Source organism: Gorilla gorilla, chromosome 2, assembly GCF_029281585.2.
Source record: "Gorilla gorilla gorilla isolate KB3781 chromosome 2, NHGRI_mGorGor1-v2.1_pri, whole genome shotgun sequence".
Taxonomy (NCBI): domain Eukaryota; kingdom Metazoa; phylum Chordata; class Mammalia; order Primates; family Hominidae; genus Gorilla; species Gorilla gorilla.
The window spans coordinates 47194199-47216285 of NC_086017.1; the positions used below are offsets into that span (position 1 = coordinate 47194199).

The 22087-nt window shown below is 37.8% G+C and overlaps 1 protein-coding gene across 16 annotated transcripts in view; it reads left to right on the forward strand.

Annotated features, from left to right (window-relative positions):
* GOLGA4 (golgin A4) overlaps positions 1-22087 on the forward strand; it is a 123836-nt gene that overhangs the window by 49002 nt on the left and 52747 nt on the right. For 12 of the 16 annotated variants that reach the window (XR_010132784.1, XM_019024161.4, XM_055381270.2 and 9 more), the window contains 6 exons: positions 512-610; positions 1941-2073; positions 4702-4889; positions 5158-5241; positions 8042-8189; positions 21389-21567. Coding sequence is in view for 15 of the 16 variants with exons in the window: in XM_019024161.4 (XP_018879706.4) it covers positions 512-610; positions 1941-2073; positions 4702-4889; positions 5158-5241; positions 8042-8189; positions 21389-21567 (831 nt within the window). In the remaining variant the exon portion in view is untranslated. The remainder of the gene's footprint in view (positions 1-511; positions 611-1940; positions 2074-4701; positions 4890-5157; positions 5242-8041; positions 8190-21388; positions 21568-22087) is intronic. The other 4 variants (XM_055381275.2, XM_019024159.4, XM_055381277.2 and 1 more) reach the window with 1 other exon arrangement.

Sequence of the window (22087 nt, forward strand, 5' to 3'; positions counted from 1 at the left end):
TCCCGGGTTCAAGTGATTCCCCTGCCTCAGCTTCCCAAGTAGCTGGGACCACAGATGCCTGCCACCACGCCTGGCTCATTTTTGTATATTTAGTAGAGACGGGGTTTCACCATGTGTTGGCCAGGCTGGTCTCGAACTCCTGACCTCAAGTGATCCACCCTCCTCGGCCTCCCACAGTGTGGGATTACAGGTGTGAGCCACCGCACCCGGCCTGTCTTAAGTGATTATTTATTTTCTCCACATTATTATCAATGCAGCCATCATTACAGCTCTGGAAAGTACACTTTTTTCTTCTTGGATCTTCATATTCTTTAAGGAACAAAATCATTTGTTGATGCAAATGTTTTAAATAATGTTAATGTTTTACATGCTAATTATTCTCTAATGATTGTTGCTGATACCTTAAGGGAAATGCAAATCTGTATTCAACATGTTTTTAAATTTTGAAAACTTTAAGTTTATATTTTTTGTTTTATACTGAAAATTACCTGTAAATCATTTTATGTTTTAGGAGCTCCAAATGGACCAGCAGGCAAAGAAACATCTCCAAGAGGAGTTTGATGCATCTTTAGAGGAGAAAGATCAGTATATCAGTGTTCTCCAAACTCAGGTAAAAGAATAAAAGAAAAAGTGTGGAATTTTTTGGATAAAGAAAAATAGAGGGGGTTTGATTTGGATATCTGCAAGGTTGCAAAAGTTTTTTCTTTTTTAAGACCTATTTTTAAAACTTTTTGCTTTCCTCAATTTTTTTTATTTTTAATTTTTTTTGAGACAGAGTCTTGCTCTTTCACCCTGGCTACAGTGCAGTGGCGTGATCATAGCTTACTGCAATCTCAAATTCCTGGGCTCTAGCAATCCTCCAGCCTCTGCCTCCAGAGTGGCTGGGAATACAGGCATATGCCACCACGCCCAGCTAATTTTTAAATTTTTTGTAGAGATGGGGTCTCACTATGTTGCCCAGGCTGGTCTCAAACCCCTGGGCTCAAGCGATCCTTCCACCTTGGCCTCCCAAAGTGTTGGGATTATAGGCATGAGCCACCACTCCTAGCTCTTCAGTTAATGCTAAGGATACTTTTTTATTTATTGTATCTTTTGACTAACTGCATAATAATAGCGAGTATAAAAACCAGCTGTATTGGGAGTAAACTTTTTTTTTTTTTTTTTTTTTTTTTTTTTTTTTTGAGACGGAGTCTCGCTCTGTCGCCCAGGCTGGAGTGCAGTGGCGCGATCTCGGCTCACTGCAAGCTCCGCCTCCCGGGTTCACGCCATTCTCCTGCCTCAGCCTCCCGCGTAGCTGGGACTACAGGCGCCCGCCACCACGCCCGGCTAATTTTTTGTATTTTTTAGTAGAGACGGGGTTTCACTGTGCTAGCCAGGATGGTCTCGATCTCCTGACCTCGTGATCCGCCCGCCTCGGCCTCCCAAAGTGCTGGGACTACAGGCGTGAGCCACCGCGCCCGGCCAGGAGTAAACTTTTTATTTTGATTATTTTCCCCCACTTTAGTAAGAAGAATATCATTTAATCCGTCCTCTCTCTGTTTTAAAGAAAGTACAATAAGCCATCCACATTGATGTGTTTTTGTATGTGTGGATTCAACCAACTGGATCAGAAATATTTAGGGGGAAAAAACCATGTGTAGTGAACATGTAGACTTTTTTTCTTGTCATTATTTTCTAAAATATATGTAGTAAACAACTACTTGCATAGCATTTTCATTATTTAGGTGGTTTATGTAATCTAGGGATGATTTAAAGTATACTGGAGGATGTGTGTAGGCTATATGCAAATACTACACCATTTTATATAATGGACTTGAGCTCCTGCAGATTTTGGTATTAACAGGGAATCCTGGAACCAATCCCCCACAGATACCAAGGGACAGTTGTACTACTCCCATAGTTTTTTTTGTCTTTTTTCTAATGAAGCACATTTATATTAGGTTTCTCTGCTGAAACAACGATTACGAAATGGCCCGATGAATGTTGATGTACTGAAACCACTTCCTCAGCTGGAACCACAGGCTGAAGTCTTCACTAAAGAAGAGAATCCAGGAAGTGATGTAGAGCCAGTAGGTAAGCTTCATTTTGTGAAAAGGTTAATTTAAAAACTAGAGGAGAGCCAGGCTTCTTGGCTTACACCTTTAATCCCAACACTTTGGGAGGCCAGTGTGGGAGGATCGCTTGAGTTCAGGAGTTTGAGACCAGCCTGGGCAACATAGAGAAAACCCTTCTCCACAAGAAAAACAAAAACAAAAATGAAACCCCAAAAATGAAACCCCAAGAAAACCTAGAGGAGGATTTTGAGAGATTCCAGGATATGAGCTGATAGATATGGGCTGAGGTAGAAGTGTCCGTGGTCCAAATAGTTTCAGAAAGATGCAAGGGTTTGTTTTGTTTTTTTGGTTCTTTGTTGTTATTTAGGAGAAAATAAGTGTTTTTTGTTTGCTTGTTTGTTTGAGATGGTGTCTCACTCTATTGCCTAGGCTGGAGTGCAGTGGCATGATCTCGGCTCACTGCAACCTCCATCTCCTGGGTTCAAGCGATTCTCCTGCCTAAGCCTCCCGAGTAGCTGGGATTACAGGCACGCACCACCATGCCCGGCTTATTTTTGTATTTTCACTAGAGAAGGGCTTTCACTATGTTGGCCAGGCTGGTCTCGAACTCCTAATCTCAAGTAATCTACCTGCCTCAGCCTCCCAAAGTATTGGGATTACAGGTGTGAGTCACTGTGCCCAACCAAAAAAGTTGTTTTAATATGCAAAAATTTCATAGTCTGTAACACCACATTTTCATTGTAATTGAAATTCATTTATTATGCTACACTGTTTTATTAATAGCAGTAGCTAGATTTCATATGAACAGGTCAGTTCTGCTTACGTGCTAATAAGTGGGCTATTTGTAATTGTTTGGATATTTTAGTTTTTAAATATTGCTTAAATAGTTCTATATTCATAGATATTTGTATTTGTCCTATTAATTGCTTTTTAACTGGAAAAAGAAGAAATAGCTATATTTTGTCTTAAAATTCAGTTACAGCCTTCTTTGCTTTGAGGCTTGAGGTATATACGCAATAAAATTCCCGTCTTTTATTTCCTAGCTTTTTCTTTCAAAGGGACTTATGATAAACTTGGAGTAAGTAGTTGAGCAGTTAACTATCTGAGCAACCAGACTGTGGTGGGGTGGTGGGGCGGGGGGGGTCAGTCCCGAAATTCCCAGACATGTGGAAACTTCAGACTCATAAATGTAAAGAGATGGAGAAAGTTGCACTTACAAGAACTCCTCTCAGAAAGAGATTAGAATGTGGTTGGAAAGAATACTGTACTTTATTAATACTTTTGGGAGGTGAGCTAAGACACATAATTTTGAATAACAAAAGATGATTATCAAACTGTCATTTTAAGGAGGGTGGATTCAGTTAATGTTAGTTAACTACTGTGCCATTCTGAATGGGGTTGAACCACAAAGAGGTGAATTACTACTAAGCTTCTTCAGATAAAGATTAAACAACTAATACTAAGTAGAGGTTTGGAAGGGTGCCAGTTTATTAGCTGACTAGGATTGTCCCTTCTTCATCTAAGAGTATAGCAGAATATTGGTGTAAGAATACACTCCTGGTGGGGCGTGGTGGCTCTCACCTGTAATCCCAGCACTTTGGGAGGCTGAAGCAGGCAGATTGCCTGAGGTCAGGAGTTCGAGACTAGTCTGGCCAACATGGTAAAACCCCACCTCTACTAAAAATACAAACAAGTTAGCGAGACGTGGTGGTGTGCGCCTGTAATCCCAGCTACTTGGGAGGTTGAAGCAGGGGAATTGCTTGAACCAGGGAGGTGGAGGTTGGAGTGAGCCGAGATCACGCCACTGCACTCCAGTCTGGGTGGCAAAGCGAGGCTCCATCTCAAAAAAATAAAAGAGGGAATACACACCTGTGTAGTAACAGACTGTTCCTGGAGTGCCCTTATATTTGTAACCGCCCAATGGGTTCACCTTGCCCACTGCCTAGACAGAGCTGATTTATCAAGATAGGGGAATTGCAGTAGAGAAAGAGTAATTCATGCAGAGCCGAGTGTGCACATGACCAGAGTTTTATTTTACTCAAATCAGTCTCGCCAAGCGTTCACGGATCCGAGTTTTTAAGAACAATTTAGTGGGTGGGAGGAAGCCGGTGAGCCAGGAGTGCTGATTGGTCAGGTCAGAGATGATATCGTAGGGAATCAAAGCTGTCTTCTTGTGCTGAGTGACTTCCTGGGTGGGAGCCACAAGATCAGATGAGCCAATTTATCGATCTGGGTGTTGCCAGCTGATCCATCAAGTGCAGGGTCTGCAAAATATTTCAGGCAGTGATATTAGGAGCAGTTTAGTGGTGGTCAGAATCTTGTAGCCTTCAGCTGCATGACTCCTAAATGATAATTTCTAATCTTTTGGCTAATTTGTTAGTCCTACAAAGGCAATCTAGTCTCCAGGCAAGAAGGAGGTTTGTTTGGGAAATGGCTTTTATTGTCTTTGTTTTAGACTATAAACTATAAACTAAGTTCTCCCAAAGTTAGTTCAGCCTACACCCAGGAACGAACAATGACAGCTTAAAGGTTAGAACCAAGATGGAGTCGGTTAGATTAGATCTCTTTGACTGTCTCAGTCATAATTTTCCAAAGGCGGTTTCATATTCCTTACTGATGGCCCCTTCTTATGTTGCTTTATTGTTAGTGGAAGATGGAACTTCTGCCAAAACACTGGAAACACTCCAGCAAAGAGTGAAGCGTCAAGAGAACCTACTTAAGCGTTGTAAGGAAACAATTCAGTCACATAAGGAACAATGTACACTATTAACTAGTGAAAAAGAAGCTCTGCAAGAGCAGCTGGATGAAAGACTTCAAGAACTAGAAAAGATAAAGGTAAAAGAGCAGATGAGTTTTGTTCTAATTTAATCCTATAAAGTTAGATCCACAGGCTCCACAGCATGGCTTGTACCTCCGGGAAAGGAGAGTGGATGGAAAGGGCATTTTTGTTTGCCCTGGCCTACATAACACCAAACCTTGAGACTTCCTGTGTACTTTTTTCCTTCTGCACTGTAACATGTATATAAATTAGATAAATGTTTAGAGTTCTCAAATGAGAAGAAGCTTTATTAGAGATGGAAATGAATTTAAAAATTTTTTTTAGGACCTTCATATGGCCGAGAAGACTAAACTTATCACTCAGTTGCGTGATGCAAAGAACTTAATTGAACAGCTTGAACAAGATAAGGTAAAACAACAAAACCTACGATACTAAAATTTGTCAAGAGGCCCCAACATTTACTTTTGGAAACAGTTGGAAACATTCATGCTTGTTTCTGTTTTCCAAAAATTATTGCAGCTTTTTCCATGAAAAATCTTTAATTTCTAGATTTTTGTAACTACTAGCATTAGTTTTGTGTCATGTGAAACTGATTCTCTGATTTCTTGATCCCAGTCAGCATTTTGATTTGTAGACTAGAATAACTGTTGCAAAGGAAGTTTATATTTATAGTACATAACTACTTTACAGAGAAAAGTTATTTATAGTTAAGGCATTCTAAATGTGAATGATATCAGTATGTTCTTTCAAATAATATGGAAACAGATTAATCTCTCAGATAAGTTGCCTAACAAATAAATAAGGGGCCGGGCACAGTGGCTCATGCCTTTAATCTCAGCACTTTGGGAGGCTGAGGCGGGAGGATTGCTTGAAGCCAGAAGTTCAAGATCAACCTGGGCAGTAAAGCAAGACCTCCTCTCTACAAAAAAAAAAAAAAATTAGCTGGGTATGTTGGTATATGCCTGTGGTCCCAGCTACTCTGGAGGCTGAGGCAGAAGGATTGCTTGAGCCCAGGAGTTAGAGGCTACAGTGAGCTATGGTCACACTAGTGTACTGCAGCCTGGGTGACAGGGTGAGACCCTGTCTCTTAAAAAAACAACAAACAAAAATAAGTGATAATGTATATATTAGCATAAATAAAAATGTCTACAAATGAATTTTAGAATGTGTAGATGAGATTAGAGGATTGAGGAAGGAATGAGTCTTACCTTTGGTAGTTTGGAGTTGGAGCAGCAGCTATAGCTACGCAGCAAAGACAACCAGAAAATTCATGGGTAAACAGTTTTGACCTGTCTTTCAGCTCCAAGTTCTTGGGTCCTTTTTCTAAGCAGCTCCCAGTTTGTTCCATAGCATCCACCATTTTCTTTAATATGCCGGGTTATCACTAGAGTATTTTAAGTGGTCATGTAATTAAGAACATGTCAGAGCTGTCCTGCTGTTAAAATGTATTGGCAATCTTTTTCATCCTTTTGATAATACTGCTTTGCTAGATTATACACTTCTTGAGGGGCTACTTAAATTGTTTTTTTTTTTTAAATATTATAATGAAGAACTTAAAACATTTACAAAAGAAAAGCTGCTAAAATGAATTTCTTTGAACCCACCACCCCGCTTCAACAGTTAACATCTCATGACTAATCTTGTTTCATCTGTACCTTCTCAACTGTCATTGTCCTACTCACCCAGAATTGTTTTAGAGCAAATCCAAGAAATTTTATCATTTTTTTCAAAAGTATTTTAATATATCTTTAAAATAAAAGATGTTATTTTTACAATACTATAACCACATTATCATGATCACATCTAAAAATTTAATAATTTTTAAATATGACCTGCTATCTAGTCAGTTTCAGATTTTCTCTAGTTTCTCATATATTTTTTGCTCTTTTATGAATCGGGGTCCAAATAAAATTTTTTCATTGCAATTGGTTGATATGACTCTTAAGATTTCTTTTAATTTACTGGTTCGGTTATCTTCTCTCCTCTTTCCACTATATTTTGGTTTTTGAAGAAACTGAAAGCCCATGATTTTGTTTTGAGATTTCATATAGCAGTGCCTCACTTACGTGGTTGTTATCTCTTGTCTCTCCATTAATATTAGCCATCTGGAAGAGTCATACTCTAAAGCAAGGGTTGGCAAACCCTGCGGAGAGGGTGCTAATCTTAAGACCATGAAATAGTTGTCACAAAGTCTGAACATTTTTTCAAGAGACAAGTGAACCACCTCATTTTTTGTTAGTCCTAAATGACTTTTTTACTGTATACCATTTAGTTGTCTTTTTCCCCCGCCGACCTCCATTTCTAGTGTAGATTATCCAGAAAGAGGGAACAGAAGTAACTAGCAAGTTGGAGGAATGGGGATGCCTTACAAAGTAAGGAATAGTGGTGGTACCAGAGACAGTCACAGGAAGAAAGAGAAAAACCAGGTAGATGTGTCCTGGGATTTTGCTTTATCCAGTGTGGCAGCAGGCACCTTCCATTCTCAAGTGTCTGGGGTTATCCCCATGTTATAGCACAAATCAATACTTGTAGTTTATTGTAGTGCCAAGCCAGGTTCAGAAGACTATATTTTGTTCATTATAAACTGTTTACTAAGACAGATAGCACATTTGTAGAAAGGTTATAAAATAAATCTTTTAAGTAATGTTTTAATGCTTCAAGGATTAAACTATTAAAATTTGTAATGTAAAAAATACCGTTATGCTAGGTAATAGGATTAGAGCAGAAAACAGACCTCAGTTTGTGAAGTACTGAAATAATTGTTATGCTGTACTTAGCAAGAAATATCATTGTTTTCTGCCTTTTATTTTTTGTTTTTTAATTTTTAATATTTTTTTGAGACGGAGTCTCACTCTGTCACCCAGGCTGGAGTGCAATGGCGTGATCTCAGCTCACTTCAACCTCTGCCCCCTGGGTTCAAGCAATTCTCCTGCCTCAGCCTCCTGAGTAGCTGGGATTACAGGCATGTACCACCATGCCTGGCTAATTTTTGTATTTTTAGTAGAGACAGGGTTTCGCCATGTTGGCCAGGCTGGTCTCGAACTCCTGATCTCAGGTGATCCACCCTCCTTGGCCTCCCAAAGTGCTGGGATTACGGACATGAGTCACCATGCCTGGCCTTTTTCTGCCTTTTAAATGAAGTTTTATCTGTGCTGTTGATGATGCAGTTTTGTTATGCAAATGTTTTAGAGTCTTCACTTCTATTCAGGGAATGGTAATCGCAGAGACAAAACGTCAGATGCATGAAACCCTGGAAATGAAAGAAGAAGAAATTGCTCAACTCCGTGGTCGCATCAAACAGATGACTACCCAGGGAGAGGAATTACGGGAACAGAAAGAAAAGTCCGAAAGAGCTGGTAAGAACTCGAGGGTTACTTGTTCTATGTTGGAACTCAAAAGTTATTTAAAGTGCTTGACCAGTATTTTTAAAAATGAGTTAAATATTGATAAAAATTCTTAACTATAGAGGCTCCTAATAAGACACCCATCTGCTCATTAGAGGAGGCAGAGGTTGGCAAACTGTGGCCTGTGGGCCAGATCCAGCCCACAGCCTATTTATGTACAGCCCTTAGGCTAAGGATGATTTTTACATTTTTAAATAGTTGAACAAAAGAAAAATATATGACAGAGACCACATGTGGTCTACAAAACCTAAAATATTTATCATCTGGCCCCTTACAGAAAATGTGTGCTGACAGAGTATCAAAATTCAAATTTAAAATTGTAGAACTTCCCAGTAGGTACAGCATGGTACTTATTAAATAATTGCTACCTTATAGATGCTTTAGGGTAAAGAAAAAGTATAAGTTACAGTCTGCTTTTAAAGAGAATAATGAACACTTCAGTGTTAATAGCATGTTTTGACACAATAAATGCTGGGCTATAAAGTATAGAAACCAGCATAGTATTCAACAAGGTACAAAACCGACTAAAGCTAGGAAAGGAGGGATGTTTGAAAGAGGAGAGAGCAGGATGAACTGTGCCTTCACATCAGTGAAGATGTGAGTTTTGAATTGGACCTCAAATAATCAATAGAATGGGCCTAACAAGAGAGGTGTGGGCAGCACACATTTCAGATGCTACAATGCCATAAACAGGCACAGTGATCATAGTGGGTGTGTGAATCAGCTGAAAACCATTCTTGCTGAAGTGGGAAATGCAGTTGGATTGTAAAGGAACTGACTATTGAAATCTTAAAAGGTAGGTAGCTGAGTTTAGACTTTGATATACAGAGTAACAGGAAACCAGTAATAGGAAGGCATAATGTGATGGAAGCTAGGGTTTTATGTAGAAAAGAAATGAAATAGGAAGTCAAACTTAGAAGCAAAGACAGAAATCCAGTTTGAGGGACTGTGAGCTTTAGCCACCTTGCTAGGATGGTGGTTCTGGGAAGGAGAAGAAAGGTAGAATCTGTAGAATTTGGTATCTGATCAACTCAGGGAGGCAGAAGAAAAGTAAGGACTCTAAATTGACTCCAAAGTTTTAAGCTTAGGACACTTAATGAATAGTAGTGTAGAATTAGAATAGGAAATCTAAATGGGGAAGTTGAGAATTGGAGTGAAATGATGGGTTTTTTAGATACACTGAATTTGAGCCAGTCATGAGCTTTTCAAATGGAATTGAGTTGCAGGAATTTGGAAATAAGAAATTGGAACATCTTTCAGGAGTCATCAGCCTAGGATTGAAGCCTGTGGTTAAATCTGTAGGAGAGGCGGATTTCTACAAAAGATTAAGTTTTACAGTAGTAGTAATAGTCGTGGTGGTAACAGCAGCAGCTGCTTCTGCTGACACTTATTTAGCACTTGTTGCTGCTACTACTACTGCTGCTACTATTGTTAATACTACTGCTAGCCATTACTTACTTTAGTAATGCTCTGCTCTAAGGGCTTTGCTTGTATTTACTTGTATTGCATCCTCACAAGTGTATGAAATAATACTATTATCTTCATTTTACAAATAAGCAAACCTAAGAACATAGAAGTTAAGTAATTTACCTACATTTATGCACAGAGAATAAGTATATACTCAAGATTTAATCCAGGCATTGTGACTCAGAGTCTGTGCTCTTAACCATATAGAGGTCTTGAGTTTGGCAATGAGACATAAATGAGAAAAAAAAAGTTACCTCATGAAGTCATAGGAATTGTGGATAGTTTTTTGGGGGAATATAAGATATGTTTCAAGAAACGGAGAAGGTAGGATGAAGACTTTGAAAAGGTCCTTGAATTTGGCAAGGATTTGATTTGGAGGATGATTTTATAAACCAGATTTTAAGGTGTTAAGGAGGGGACTGGGTCTCTAGACAGAGAAATAGTTGACTATTTCATAAGTATCTCCCCATCTTCTTGGACTTATTTTATGGATAAAGTGACTGGGGAATTTAGTTAATGAATTTGTTCTCATCAAACCTAAGAAAACTTCCCTTTAGAGAGAGTAGATGTCATCTTTCAGAATATAATCTTTGAAGACTGACTTGAAGCAGTTTGAGTGTTGTAAGACATTGGTTCAACAGGTTTGCTTTCAGTGAACAGAAAATCTAATGCATAACCTCAGCTTATCATATCAAGCCTTTCCATTTTTAGAACTGCTTTCTGTTGACTGTTGTAGCCAGTAGAGAGAAAATGTTGGTCAGGGGATTACATTTCTTTTAAAATTCAGTGTACTTAATGAGGAGATAGAAACTGATTAATAAATATCAAGTTGAAAAGGGTAAATGATGAAAAGGTAGACAAAATATATAGTTCATTCACATGCGGATAAAATTTTCAGGTATATGTTCCAGTTAAACTTTTAGTAGAACAGCTTTCCTTCCCTTGCTTGCTTCTCCAAAACACAGATATATTTTGTCTTTCAGTGTGATTTTCATAAACCATATTTTGATAAATATTTGATAGCGTAAAGGTTTAAAATTTTTTCTATTAATACTGTCAAAAATAAAAAATAAATACTAAAAGAATTAAGATTTAAATTATTATTACTTTTTTTTGGGCACAATCTCGGCTCACTGCAACCTCTGCCTCCTGGGTCCAAGTGATTCTCGTGCCTCAGGCTCCTGAGTAGCTGGGTTTACAGATGTGTGCCACCACACTTGGCTAATTTTTGTATTTTTAATAGAGACCGGGTTTCACTGTGTTGGCCAGGCTGGTCTCGAACTCCCAACCGCAGGTAATCCACCCTCCTTGGCCTTTCAAAGTGCTGGGATGACAGGCGTGAGCCACTGCGCCCTGCCAGATTTAAATTATTAATGGATACATTTATTTTGGAAAGTCTTTAGATAACAAAGTTGTAAGTGCTTTTATAGATTTCTTAAAAATTATATTTGTAGTCATAATAATTGAGGGCTATGATGCAAAGTTGTAACAAACTGGCTCTACATTGAAGATAATGCCTTTTACATCTATAATTAAAGCTAGTTTTACACACAAACTGTATTTCATTTAATAGTCTTAGTTGAGTCTAAACAGAACTGTTCAAGTAGGAGGTGATTCTTAGTTCAAATGTAAAGGCATATGCCAATTGAAAGAAAACTTCCAATTAAGTACTAAACATAAGAAAAGGTCAATGTAAAGGAAGTAGGATTTCTATAAATAGTCTGGCCATTGGAAAATTCAATTGCTCTATTAAATATTTGTTTTATTCTTTGTTAGATTTAAAATTCAAAGGCTAAATATAAGAACTGGCCATGTGAAGGAAACATTAACATCATTACAGCTTGCTATTAGGATTTTAGAAGTAGATAGGTCTACATAAAACTCTTATCTAGAAAATAAACTCTCCAAATGCATTTTCAACTGTGAAGAAATTTAATTCTGATATTGCTGGTAATTCTTGATGTGAATATTAGTAGACAAATCACTAATTCCTTTGGCTCACTTATTCTGGATGTCAAAATCAGCTCAAGAACGTTCCCCACTACTTTTCTTGGGAAACAGTCTCTTAAGCTGCTCCTCATATTTTTTTCTAGATGAATTGTGGTGCCTTTCATATGTTGGAGGACAGAGGAAATCTGAATGTCTTTGATTTTAAACAGAATGATTGTTTATTTTCTTTATTTTATTTTTCTGTTTTTGCATGCTGGCATAAAAAGAATAATTCTATTATAAAATACTGAGACTGTGAATACAGTGGTGTACCGATTTCAGGATGGTGTATCAACCTGTAGTTCTTAAATAGTCTCCTCTCTAGTAGAAATGTTAGGCATAGTTTTTGACGTATGAGAGCGTAGCATTCTTGTTTTGTTAAAAATATGTATTTTAGTGGATAAAGAAAACAAAAAATAAGTTTATTGGTTATAAGCGCTTCTGTAATTGTTGATAGTGTTTCTTTCTAGTTGTTACTTAAGAACAGATGGTCATATCTTCTATTAACCAGATTTTAAACTTGGAAAAGTTTGGTGATTCAGCTTAAGTACATAATGCTGTATTTTAACTCTCCAGGAAATTATATCCTCAGTGTAGCACCAGTGTAGAATGTTAATGCTACTGAAGTTCACACTAGTTCTTGGCTGTTCTCTGTGTGTGTGTGTGTGTATCAGGATAGGAGATAGGGGTAGCTAATTATTAATGCAGTGTATTACCAAAAAATTGGAAAATAGAGAAAATCACATCACTGTTGTTTTAGTAAATTTCCATTTAGTGTTTTCTCTAATTTTTTTTTTATTATTGTAATAATACGGCACATTCAATTTTGTATGTTCTCCCCCATTTAGCATTATGTTATTGACACTTTTATGTGTTGCTAAAGTTAACATATTTTAATGGCTGTGTCAAAGTGCATGTACATCATTTACGTGGTTATCATTTCCTTATTGTTTATCATCTAGATTATATATTTTTGTTATACTATTGTGACAATTTTGAGATATAGCTTATTAGATCTTTGAATTTTATCTTAGGATAAATTCTTAACCATAGACTTTTAGTCTTTTTCGTTAGCTACTTTTAAATGATTTAAATATATATAGCCATTAAAAAAGTAACTCATGCCACAATGTTAATCCTCCCTCCCATTAAAATGTTTTTTCCTACAATTATGCAACATGAATAAAGTATTTTGCTTAGATTAGGGAAGTTTCTAGAGTATAGTAACTTTTGTAAACCCCGTTTCCCTTTCATGTACCTTGCCTTTGCTGAAGTCACTTGTTTTATATGATTGGTGGCATTTAAAAACTTGGACTAACTCATAACATTGTTTGCTTTTTTATTGTCATGTTGTGTTTGTGCAGGAAATATGTTTTTTATTCATTTGTATAGTATAGGTCTGATACACCAAAAGAAATTCATTAGAACATATTTATTTGATGTTTGAAGGACCCTTTAAAATAGTTTATCTGTTTAAATAATGTGTAAGATTTATGCATTTTTATATAACAAACCAAAATCACATGTGTATTTAACTGCTTTGTTAGTTGCTGATAATTTATGTAACAAAATTTTCTTGGAGTCTTAAGTCTCACAAAACATCTTATTTTTGTGCATCCACACATGCCAATAAGTGAATCATGGTGCCTTTCCCAAGCCTTGTATGAACAGGACTGGGGTAAGGGCTATTTTTTTTCTTATCATGGGTACTTAGAATAAGCTTTACAAAGAAAATTCCATGTTTCTCAGGCAAAGAAAAAAAAAAAAGTATGAATGAAAGTAGATTTTAAGTATGCCATGTTAGATAAATAATATGTATGTATTTTGGCACTAAATGAATAACTGCTGGAAAAATTTATTTTAAGTGGCTTTTAAAATGCAATTATTTATGTCTCCAACAATGTCACTATTACTTGAAACCATCAGTAATTTAAAAACACGTTTCTGGTGCGGGATTATATTTCTAATTTAATCAATGTACTTAGCTTTAGCTTAATATTTTTCAACATTAGCCTGATGTTTTCAAGGTATTTGATAGATAAATATGTATGTAAAGTGTACATGAAAATTTGGGGCTGGGCGCGGTGGCTCACGCCCAAAATCCCAGCACTTTGGGAGACTGAGGCGGGTGGATTACCTGAGGTCAGGAGTTCAAGACCAGCCTGGCCAACATGGTAAACCCCATCTCTACTAAAAATATAAAAATTAGCCGGGCATGGTGGCGTGTGCCTGTAATCCCAGCTACTCTGGAGGCTGAGGCAGGAGAATCACTTGAACCTGGGAGGCAGAGGTTGCAGTGAGCCGAGATCCTGCCGTTGCACTCCAGCCTGGGCGACAAGAACGAAACTCTGTCTCAAAAAAAAACGAACAAAAAGAAAAAGAAAATTCGGATAAATTGGTAAATTTTTTGAAAGTCAAAGCTTAGTCAGTTTATAGAATGAATCTTGTTATATATTTTGTAGTATGGCTTAAAATGTAGTTTTCCATTGCAAAAGTGATATTTATTAAATCTCTATGAAGGCCCTAATTTATAGATAAGCATTGCACTATCTAATTTATGCCACCGGGTGGTAGTATTTTATTTTCATTTATGTAAGCTCTAGTAGCTTTCAGACTTTTTGATCTCAGGGACCTCTTAACACTCTTAAAACTTATTGGTGATTCCAAAGAGCTTTATTTATGTGGGTTATATGTATTGATATTTACTGTATTAATAATTAAAAGTAAATATATATATATTTTTTGAGACAGAGTCTCACTCTGTCACCCAGGCTGGAGTGCAGTGGTGTGATCTCGGCTCACTGCAACCTCCGCCTCCTGGGTTCAAGCAATTCTCCTGCCTCAGCCTGCCAAGTAGCTGGGACTACAGGCATGTGCCACCACACCCAGCTAATTTTTTGTATTTTTAGTAGAGACGGAGTTTCACCGTGTTAGCCAGGATGGTCTCAAACTCTGACCTCGTGATCTGCCCGCCTCGGCCTCCCAAAGTGCTGGGATTTCAGGCGTGAGTCACTGCGCCTGGCTAAAAGTAAAAATTTTAACAATATTTGTTTAATTCATTTTTAAAATAACAATTATAGGCCGGGTGTGGTGGCTCATGCCTGTAATCCCAGTACTTTGGGAGGCCGAGGTGGGTGGATCACTTGAGGGCCAGGGGTTTGAGAATAGCCTGGCCAACATGGTGAAACCCCGTCTCTACTAAAAATACAAAAATTAGCTGGATATGGTGGCGCGTGCTTGTAGTCCCAGCGACTCAGGAAGTTGAGGCAGGAGAATTGATTGAACCTGGGAGGTGGAGGTTGCAGTGAGCCAAGATCACGCCACTGCACTCCAGCCTGGGTGACAGAGCGAGACTCTGTTTCAAAAATAAAAATAACAATTATAGGCCGGGCGTGGTGGCTCATGCCTGTAATCCCAGCACTTTGGGAGGCCGAGGCGGGCGGATTACCTGAGGTCAGGAGTTTGAGACCAGCCTGGCCAACATGGTGAACCCCGTCTCTACTAAAAATACAAAAATTAGCTGGGCATGGTGGCACACGCCTGTAATCCCAGCTACTCTGGAGGCTGAGGCAGGAGAATTGCTTGAGCCCGAGAGGCGGAGGTTGCAGTGAGCCAAGATTGTGCCATTGCACTCCAGCCTGGCTGACAGAGCGAGACTCCTGTCTCAAAACAAACAAACAACAACAACAAAAAACAAACAAAAAAAACCAGTTATAAATCCATTACATGTTAGCATAAATACTTTTTCATTCTACCTATATTTTCCAAAATAAGGTTTAGTGTGAAGAATGGCCTTGTTTTACATTTTTGTTATCTCATTGCTTGGCTTAATAAAATGCAGCTGGATTTTCATGCCTGTTTCTGCATTTAATCCATTGTGATGTATTATTTTTGATTGAAATATGGGAAGAAAATCTACTCTTATATAGACACGTATTTGGAAAAGGGAGAATCTCACAGATCCTCTGAAAGGGTCTCAAGACCCCAGGATCTTTGGACCACATATTGAGAACTGCTGCTGTAGACTTTGATTTTATTTGCCAAAGAGGCTTGATGATTCAGTGGGAATTCTGATAACATTCTTTTTGTTGCTTTTTCTGTTAATTTGCATTTCATTCATTTTGTAGTGCATTTCATTCACTCATTTTGTTTGTTTGTTTTTGCTGTGATAAAGACAGGCATTGGCTTACTTACTCATTCTTCATGTCATTAACCAGCTTGTTAGGATCATCAGTTAATCTAGAGGTTAACAGCCTTTTCACACTTCTGCATTTTTGTTTATTTCCTACACTGGGAGTAGAAGTGGGTCTTGTTAACCATATAGTGAAGTGTTCTCTGGGGCAGTGTAACAAAATAGTAATGCTGCATGGAACCTCAGAATTCTGGCATTTCTTATTATAATTGATTAGGATGCTCAGGATGAGGAGTATCCTAAGAAGTGCTGGAGTAGCAAAAACAATGCCACATTCTTCCTAGCTGTATCTAAGGATTAGTTATTTTATTCCCTTTTCTTACTACTTCAGCTATCTTTTTGTGAAATATTTTTTGTCACTTAATACCTAGCATATGCTTGGCAGTTGGTAAACAGCTGCTAAGTATGTATTTGATGACTGAATGGTTGGATTATTGAGCTACAGATTGTCAACCTTTCTCATTTAACCCTTATAGAGAGCATTTGTCCATTTTTGTAATTCCCATGGATGTGAGTGAACCTCATCTGAACTGGAAAGTGAGGAGCTAGCAATAAAGGGTCTGCCCTGCATTTTACTTAACTGACAGAGGATCATACTTACAGTTCATTAAAGATTGACCTAAAAATATTTTTAAAGTGTGTGTGTGTGTGTGTGTGTGTGTTTTTTAAATAAAAATTGCCTGAGATACATTGAATTTTGCTTTGGAAGAACACAGTGTGTTCTTGCAACATTCTGCGGCAGTTCGTGCTTAGCCTTCCTATTGATGTGTGCCGTGACTGTGGTTTTCCCATGCACTCTTGCATGTTGGCAGAAGACTTGTCAGCTGTGACTGATGCACGCTTTATTTCTCCCCACTCACTTATCTTTTGTTGGGAATTTGAAAGATAAATTGTCTAGACATTTTGAACATACTTTTTTAGTACTTACATTAAAATCCTAGTTTCACTTTGGAAAGGGTAGGGAATTCACTTTTAGAATATTAGTAGGCTGTGGGCACCATTTCTAGGGGTTACAAGGTCAGGTGAGATGTTACTGGGTAGTAAGTAAACTCTCAGTATATCCTCTTTAAACATAGTGATGAGACTCAGTGTTGGAGGCAGATTTCCTGTGAGGAAGTGGCTTTATTTGTGATACAGTGTAGAATCCATAATGGGTTTGAAATATGTTTTCTGTGTTTGGATATTATATATATATATAAAATATAAATGCCTTTCCCCACTGCTGTTTTTGGCCACTTAACATTTCCTTAAAGCACGATGGGGAGGTGGAAAGCAGTGAGTTTTGTGTCAGAAAGAAGTATAACATACTGCATTTTGTTGAGAGTTAAAAGCCATTAGTAATTGATTAGCTCAGAAATTCTGCTTTTGTAAGAAACATTATTGCCCAATGGAGCTCGATCCATGTCAGCATTCTTAGTTTTTAAAAATATGGCAAGGTATGGATCATTGCTTAAAGCCAGTTTTAAAGTTCTATCATCAGGCTTATATATTCAAGTTGATTTAACATCTGAAGGAAAATTTGGATGCTTCAGTTACCATATGTCAGTGAAAGATTTCAATGGTTTCTTTCTAGGTGTGAAATTATTTGGTTCCCTGACATGGTACTGGAAAGTGGGAGAGAGGGTTAAATTTAGATGAAAAGAACTGTGAAACCAAATCCATCCTACTTTCATCGTTGTATGATGGATAATAAGTTGACTTGGACAAACTGTTTTAGTGGATTAAATACTAAAATTCGACTGTATATAGAAGAATATCCTGAAATTTACTGACTAGATTAGAAAACTTAATTAGCAGAAAATTATATCTAAACAGGAACTTGTGGCATGGATTTTTTGTTGTTTGAAAAGGTGAGAACATTACGTTTATTTTTTTATACCGTGCTGGATTCTGGAATTTAAAAAATGAAAACAGAAAATTCACTAGTATTGACTACATAGTTTTGTTTTATTTTACTTAATTGACAAAATGTTTTCATTTAAACTCTTATTTTGCTGAAAGGGTATCAAAACTGTCTTCAGTTTCTCCAGAGCCTGATTGAAGATATTTCTGTGAATTACTCAGAAATGCTGAGATGCAATTTTATATGCTGGATAATAATGAAAAGGTGCTGATGACATCTAAGCATTAAAAGACATTGTCATAACCTTTTTTCATTCCTCCAGTGTTTAAACCTTCAACACAAACTAATTGGGCAGTAAGCACTTTGTTTCAGAATCTTTCCCATAATTAGTCACTTTACTTGACTGATTTTTTTAAGTGAGGGAACTAATTTCTTGTTAGTAGTAAGCGTTCATTATTTCCGTATTTTCTGTATGCTTAACGTTAGAATTTATAGTAAAAGAATATGTAAAACAAAGACACCATTTTTGTTTCCAACATATTTATATCTAAGGATTATCATCTTGGGGTTTGCAGGCAAATGCCAGTAAAGTTAGAATAGGAATCTTTTTTTTTTTTTTTTGAGAGACAGGGTCTCACTTTGTCACCTAGGCTGGAGTGCAGTGGCACAATCATTGCTCACTGAAGCCTTGACCTCCCAGACTTAAATGATCCTCCCACCTCAGCTGCTCAGAGTAGCTCAGACTACAGGTACAAGCCACGGCTCCTGGCTAATTTTTAATTTTTTTGTAGAGATGGGATTTCACTGTGTTGCCTAGGCTGGTCTTGAACTCCTGGGCTCAGGCAATCCTCCCACCTTGGCCTCCCAAAGTGCTAGAATTATAGGCATGAGCCCCCCACTGCATCTGGCAATAGGAATCTTTATAAATGATTTCAGCTAATTAATATTCCTTTGAAATTTAGACCTTATTTGAGTATCAGTTTTATACTTTGGGCATATAAAATAAATTGGATAGATTTGCTTTTCATATAAAAGATAATCACTTTGGGAGGCCAGCGCGACGGATCACGAGGTCAGGAGTTTGAGACCAGCTTGGCCAATATGGTGAAACCCTGTCTCTACTAAAAATACAGAAATTAGCCGGGTCTGGTGGTGGGCACCTGTAGTCCCAGCTACTCTGGAGGCCAAGGCAGGATAATCGCTTGAACCTGGGAGGCGGAGGTCGCAGGGAGCGGAGATCGCGCCACTGCACTGTAGCTTGGGTGACAGAACGAGACTCCGTCTCAAAAGAAAAAAAAAAGATACATGGTTGCCAGATAAATTATTTTTTAAATGATTGAGCAAACTAAGTTGCATTTCCCTGTTGTTACCAGAATTCACCCTTCTCTTGGCAATTTGCCTTTAATAAAAAGGTTTAGAATAGATGTTTGTCTTCAGGTTTGCAATTCCTGTGCCCAAACCACTGTGTTAAACCAAATTGTTAATGAAAGGCCTTTTTTTCTGAGCTGCCATAGGTTGAAGTTCCCACATTTCTTATACCACTGGAAGTGAAAATATTATATATGTCGGTGAACAACTGTCTCCCTGGGACATACGTTTCTTGGTAGGATTACACACCCATCTTGAAAACTGAGTTTTGTTTATAGTCTATCTCAATGGTAGAGGGAAGGCTGGAGACTTCTGTGAGGACTAAAGGAAATAATCTAGGATGACAGTAGCAGTAGGATTTTCCTAGGGTATCATTATGCAAATAATGCATGTGTGTGTGTGCATGCATACATACATATACAACCCACATATATGTACATATATACACAGGCATATACAGATCCTCCTTGACTTATGATGTGGTTAGAATTTGATAAATTCATTGTAAGTTGAAAATACCAGTATCAACTTGTGAAGGGCTTATCCAGACATAACTTTATTATTAAGTGGAGGAGTGTACTGAATGAGTATTGCTTTTGCACCATTGTGAAGTTGACAAATCTAAGACCATCATAAGTCAGGGACCATCTGTATACACAAATACACGTAAACACACACATTTTTTTTGTTTTGTTTTGTTTTTTTGAGACAAAAGTCTTGCTCTGTCGGCCAGGCTGGAGTGCAGTGGCACCATCTTAGCTTGCTGCAGCTTCTGTCTCCCAGACTCAAGTGATTCTACTGCCTCAGACTTCCAAGTAGCTGGGATTACAGGCGTGTGCTACCACACCAGGCTAATTTTTAGTAGAGATGGGGTTTCACCATGTTGGCCAGGCTGGTCTTGAACTCCTGGCCTCAGGTAATTCACCTACCTCAGCCTCCAAAAGTGCTGGGAATACAGGTATGAGCCAATGTGCTGGGTCATACGTATGTATTTTTGGTGCCAAGTTACACTCCTGTTGCACCCATCCGATCTGATTTTGTTTGATAATGTTGAGCTATTTGGCTTCCTTAAAGACCTGGCCAGATGCAGTGTCTCATGCCTGTAATTCCAGCACTTTGGGAGGACAAGGTGGGTGGATCACTTGAGGTCAGGAGTTTGAGACAGCCTGAACAATATGGTGAAACCCCATCTCTACTAAAAATACAAAAATTAACCAGGCATGGTGGTGCATGCCTGTGGTCCCAGCTACTTGGGAGGCTGAGGCAGGAGTATTGCTTGAACCCGCGAGGCAGAGGTTGCAGTGAGCTGAGATCGCACTACTGCACTCCAGCCTGGGTGACAGAGCAAGACTCCGTCTCAAACACACACACACACACACACACACACACACACACACACACGAGTATTGCTTGAACCCACGAGGCAGAGGTTGCAGTGAGCTGAGATCGCACCACTGCACTCCAGCCTGGGTGACAGAGCAAGACTCCGTCTCAAACACACACACACACACACACACACACACACACACACACACACACACACACACACACACACGAAAAAAACCTTACTACTCTAGCCAAGATGATTATTTTTGCAGAGCCTGAATTCTTCCTTATCTTACCCAAAAACTCCCTGCTGTGGTAGTGCCTTTCTATAATACTGTTGAATCAGGTAAAGATTTCTTTCCGGTCACCTGGAAACAACTCTGGTTTGAAACTTATACAAATAGTAAGTTTCATTTCAAAATATTCAGCCAGTAAATGTTTAAAAAAGAAACAAAAATCTCTGCTCTTTTATTATATAGTTAAGAAGTTTTTAAAAATAAAATATGCTTAAGAATAGTTTTTCCATTCTTAAAAGTGTCATATTGAGTATATAATAGTATTACATAATTATTGATGATAAGAACTTTAGAGCAAATGAAAAACAATTGAAATTATACAGTACAGAAATAGGGACATATCTTCATTTCTTTAAATGTACTATCCATAAGGAAACTGGTAGAGAATGGAGAGCCTTCAGTAATTTATTTTTTCCAAACTTCTAAGCTTAGGCTCATATAAACAGTCTTAATATCCTAATCCAGAACTCAGTGACAAATTGGTTTTGGTGACTGAACGTTTCTTGTGGCTTTGTTCAACAACTCTAGTATCTCTTGGCTTAGAACAGTGATGAGTTTTTTAAACCTCTCCTGCTACTGCTGCTCTTAGTTCTCAAAAATTGAATGTAAAACACTTTAGCTCAATGATAATATTTCTTGAGATACTTGTTTTCTGCTGTTTTCATTATAGCTTTTGAGGAACTTGAAAAAGCTTTGAGTACAGCCCAAAAAACAGAGGAAGCACGGAGAAAACTGAAGGCAGAAATGGATGAACAAATAAAAACTATCGAAAAAACAAGTGAGGAGGAACGCATCAGTCTTCAACAGGAATTAAGTCGGGTGAAACAGGAGGTTGTTGATGTAATGAAAGTAAGAATAATTCTGTAATGAAATGGGCTACAACAAATTTGAAATTTAAGTGTATTTTTCCTTATACTCTTTGACTGTAAAGAAGAGTTTGTTTGTATTTTAGACATTGACTGTTTTCTGATATTCAGGTTGTAAAATTTTTGATAGATAAATGCATTTAATACTTAGGTAATTCTTTGGAACCTTTTAAGCTTTGCTTTCTCTCCAGTGGACTATGTTATAAACTGAGATGTGCCTTAACTGTTCTGTGGCTCCCCGACTCTTAGGCACCTTGAAGATAGGCTACTTAGCTGCTTCAGTAGCATATCCTCCAAAGAACTTGGCCAAGAAGGTACTTGCCTAATGTGTGTTGAGGGAATGAGGGAGTAAGTGACTGAGGGGCTAGATTGTTTAAATGTTTTAAAGGATCATTGTTAGTTAATGTTCTGATTACTCTTAATATAGATAGACCTCACTTTAAAAGTTAGCTTTTTGGAAAGATCTCTTAGAAATTAATGAATTTTTAAAATCCCATAGATTT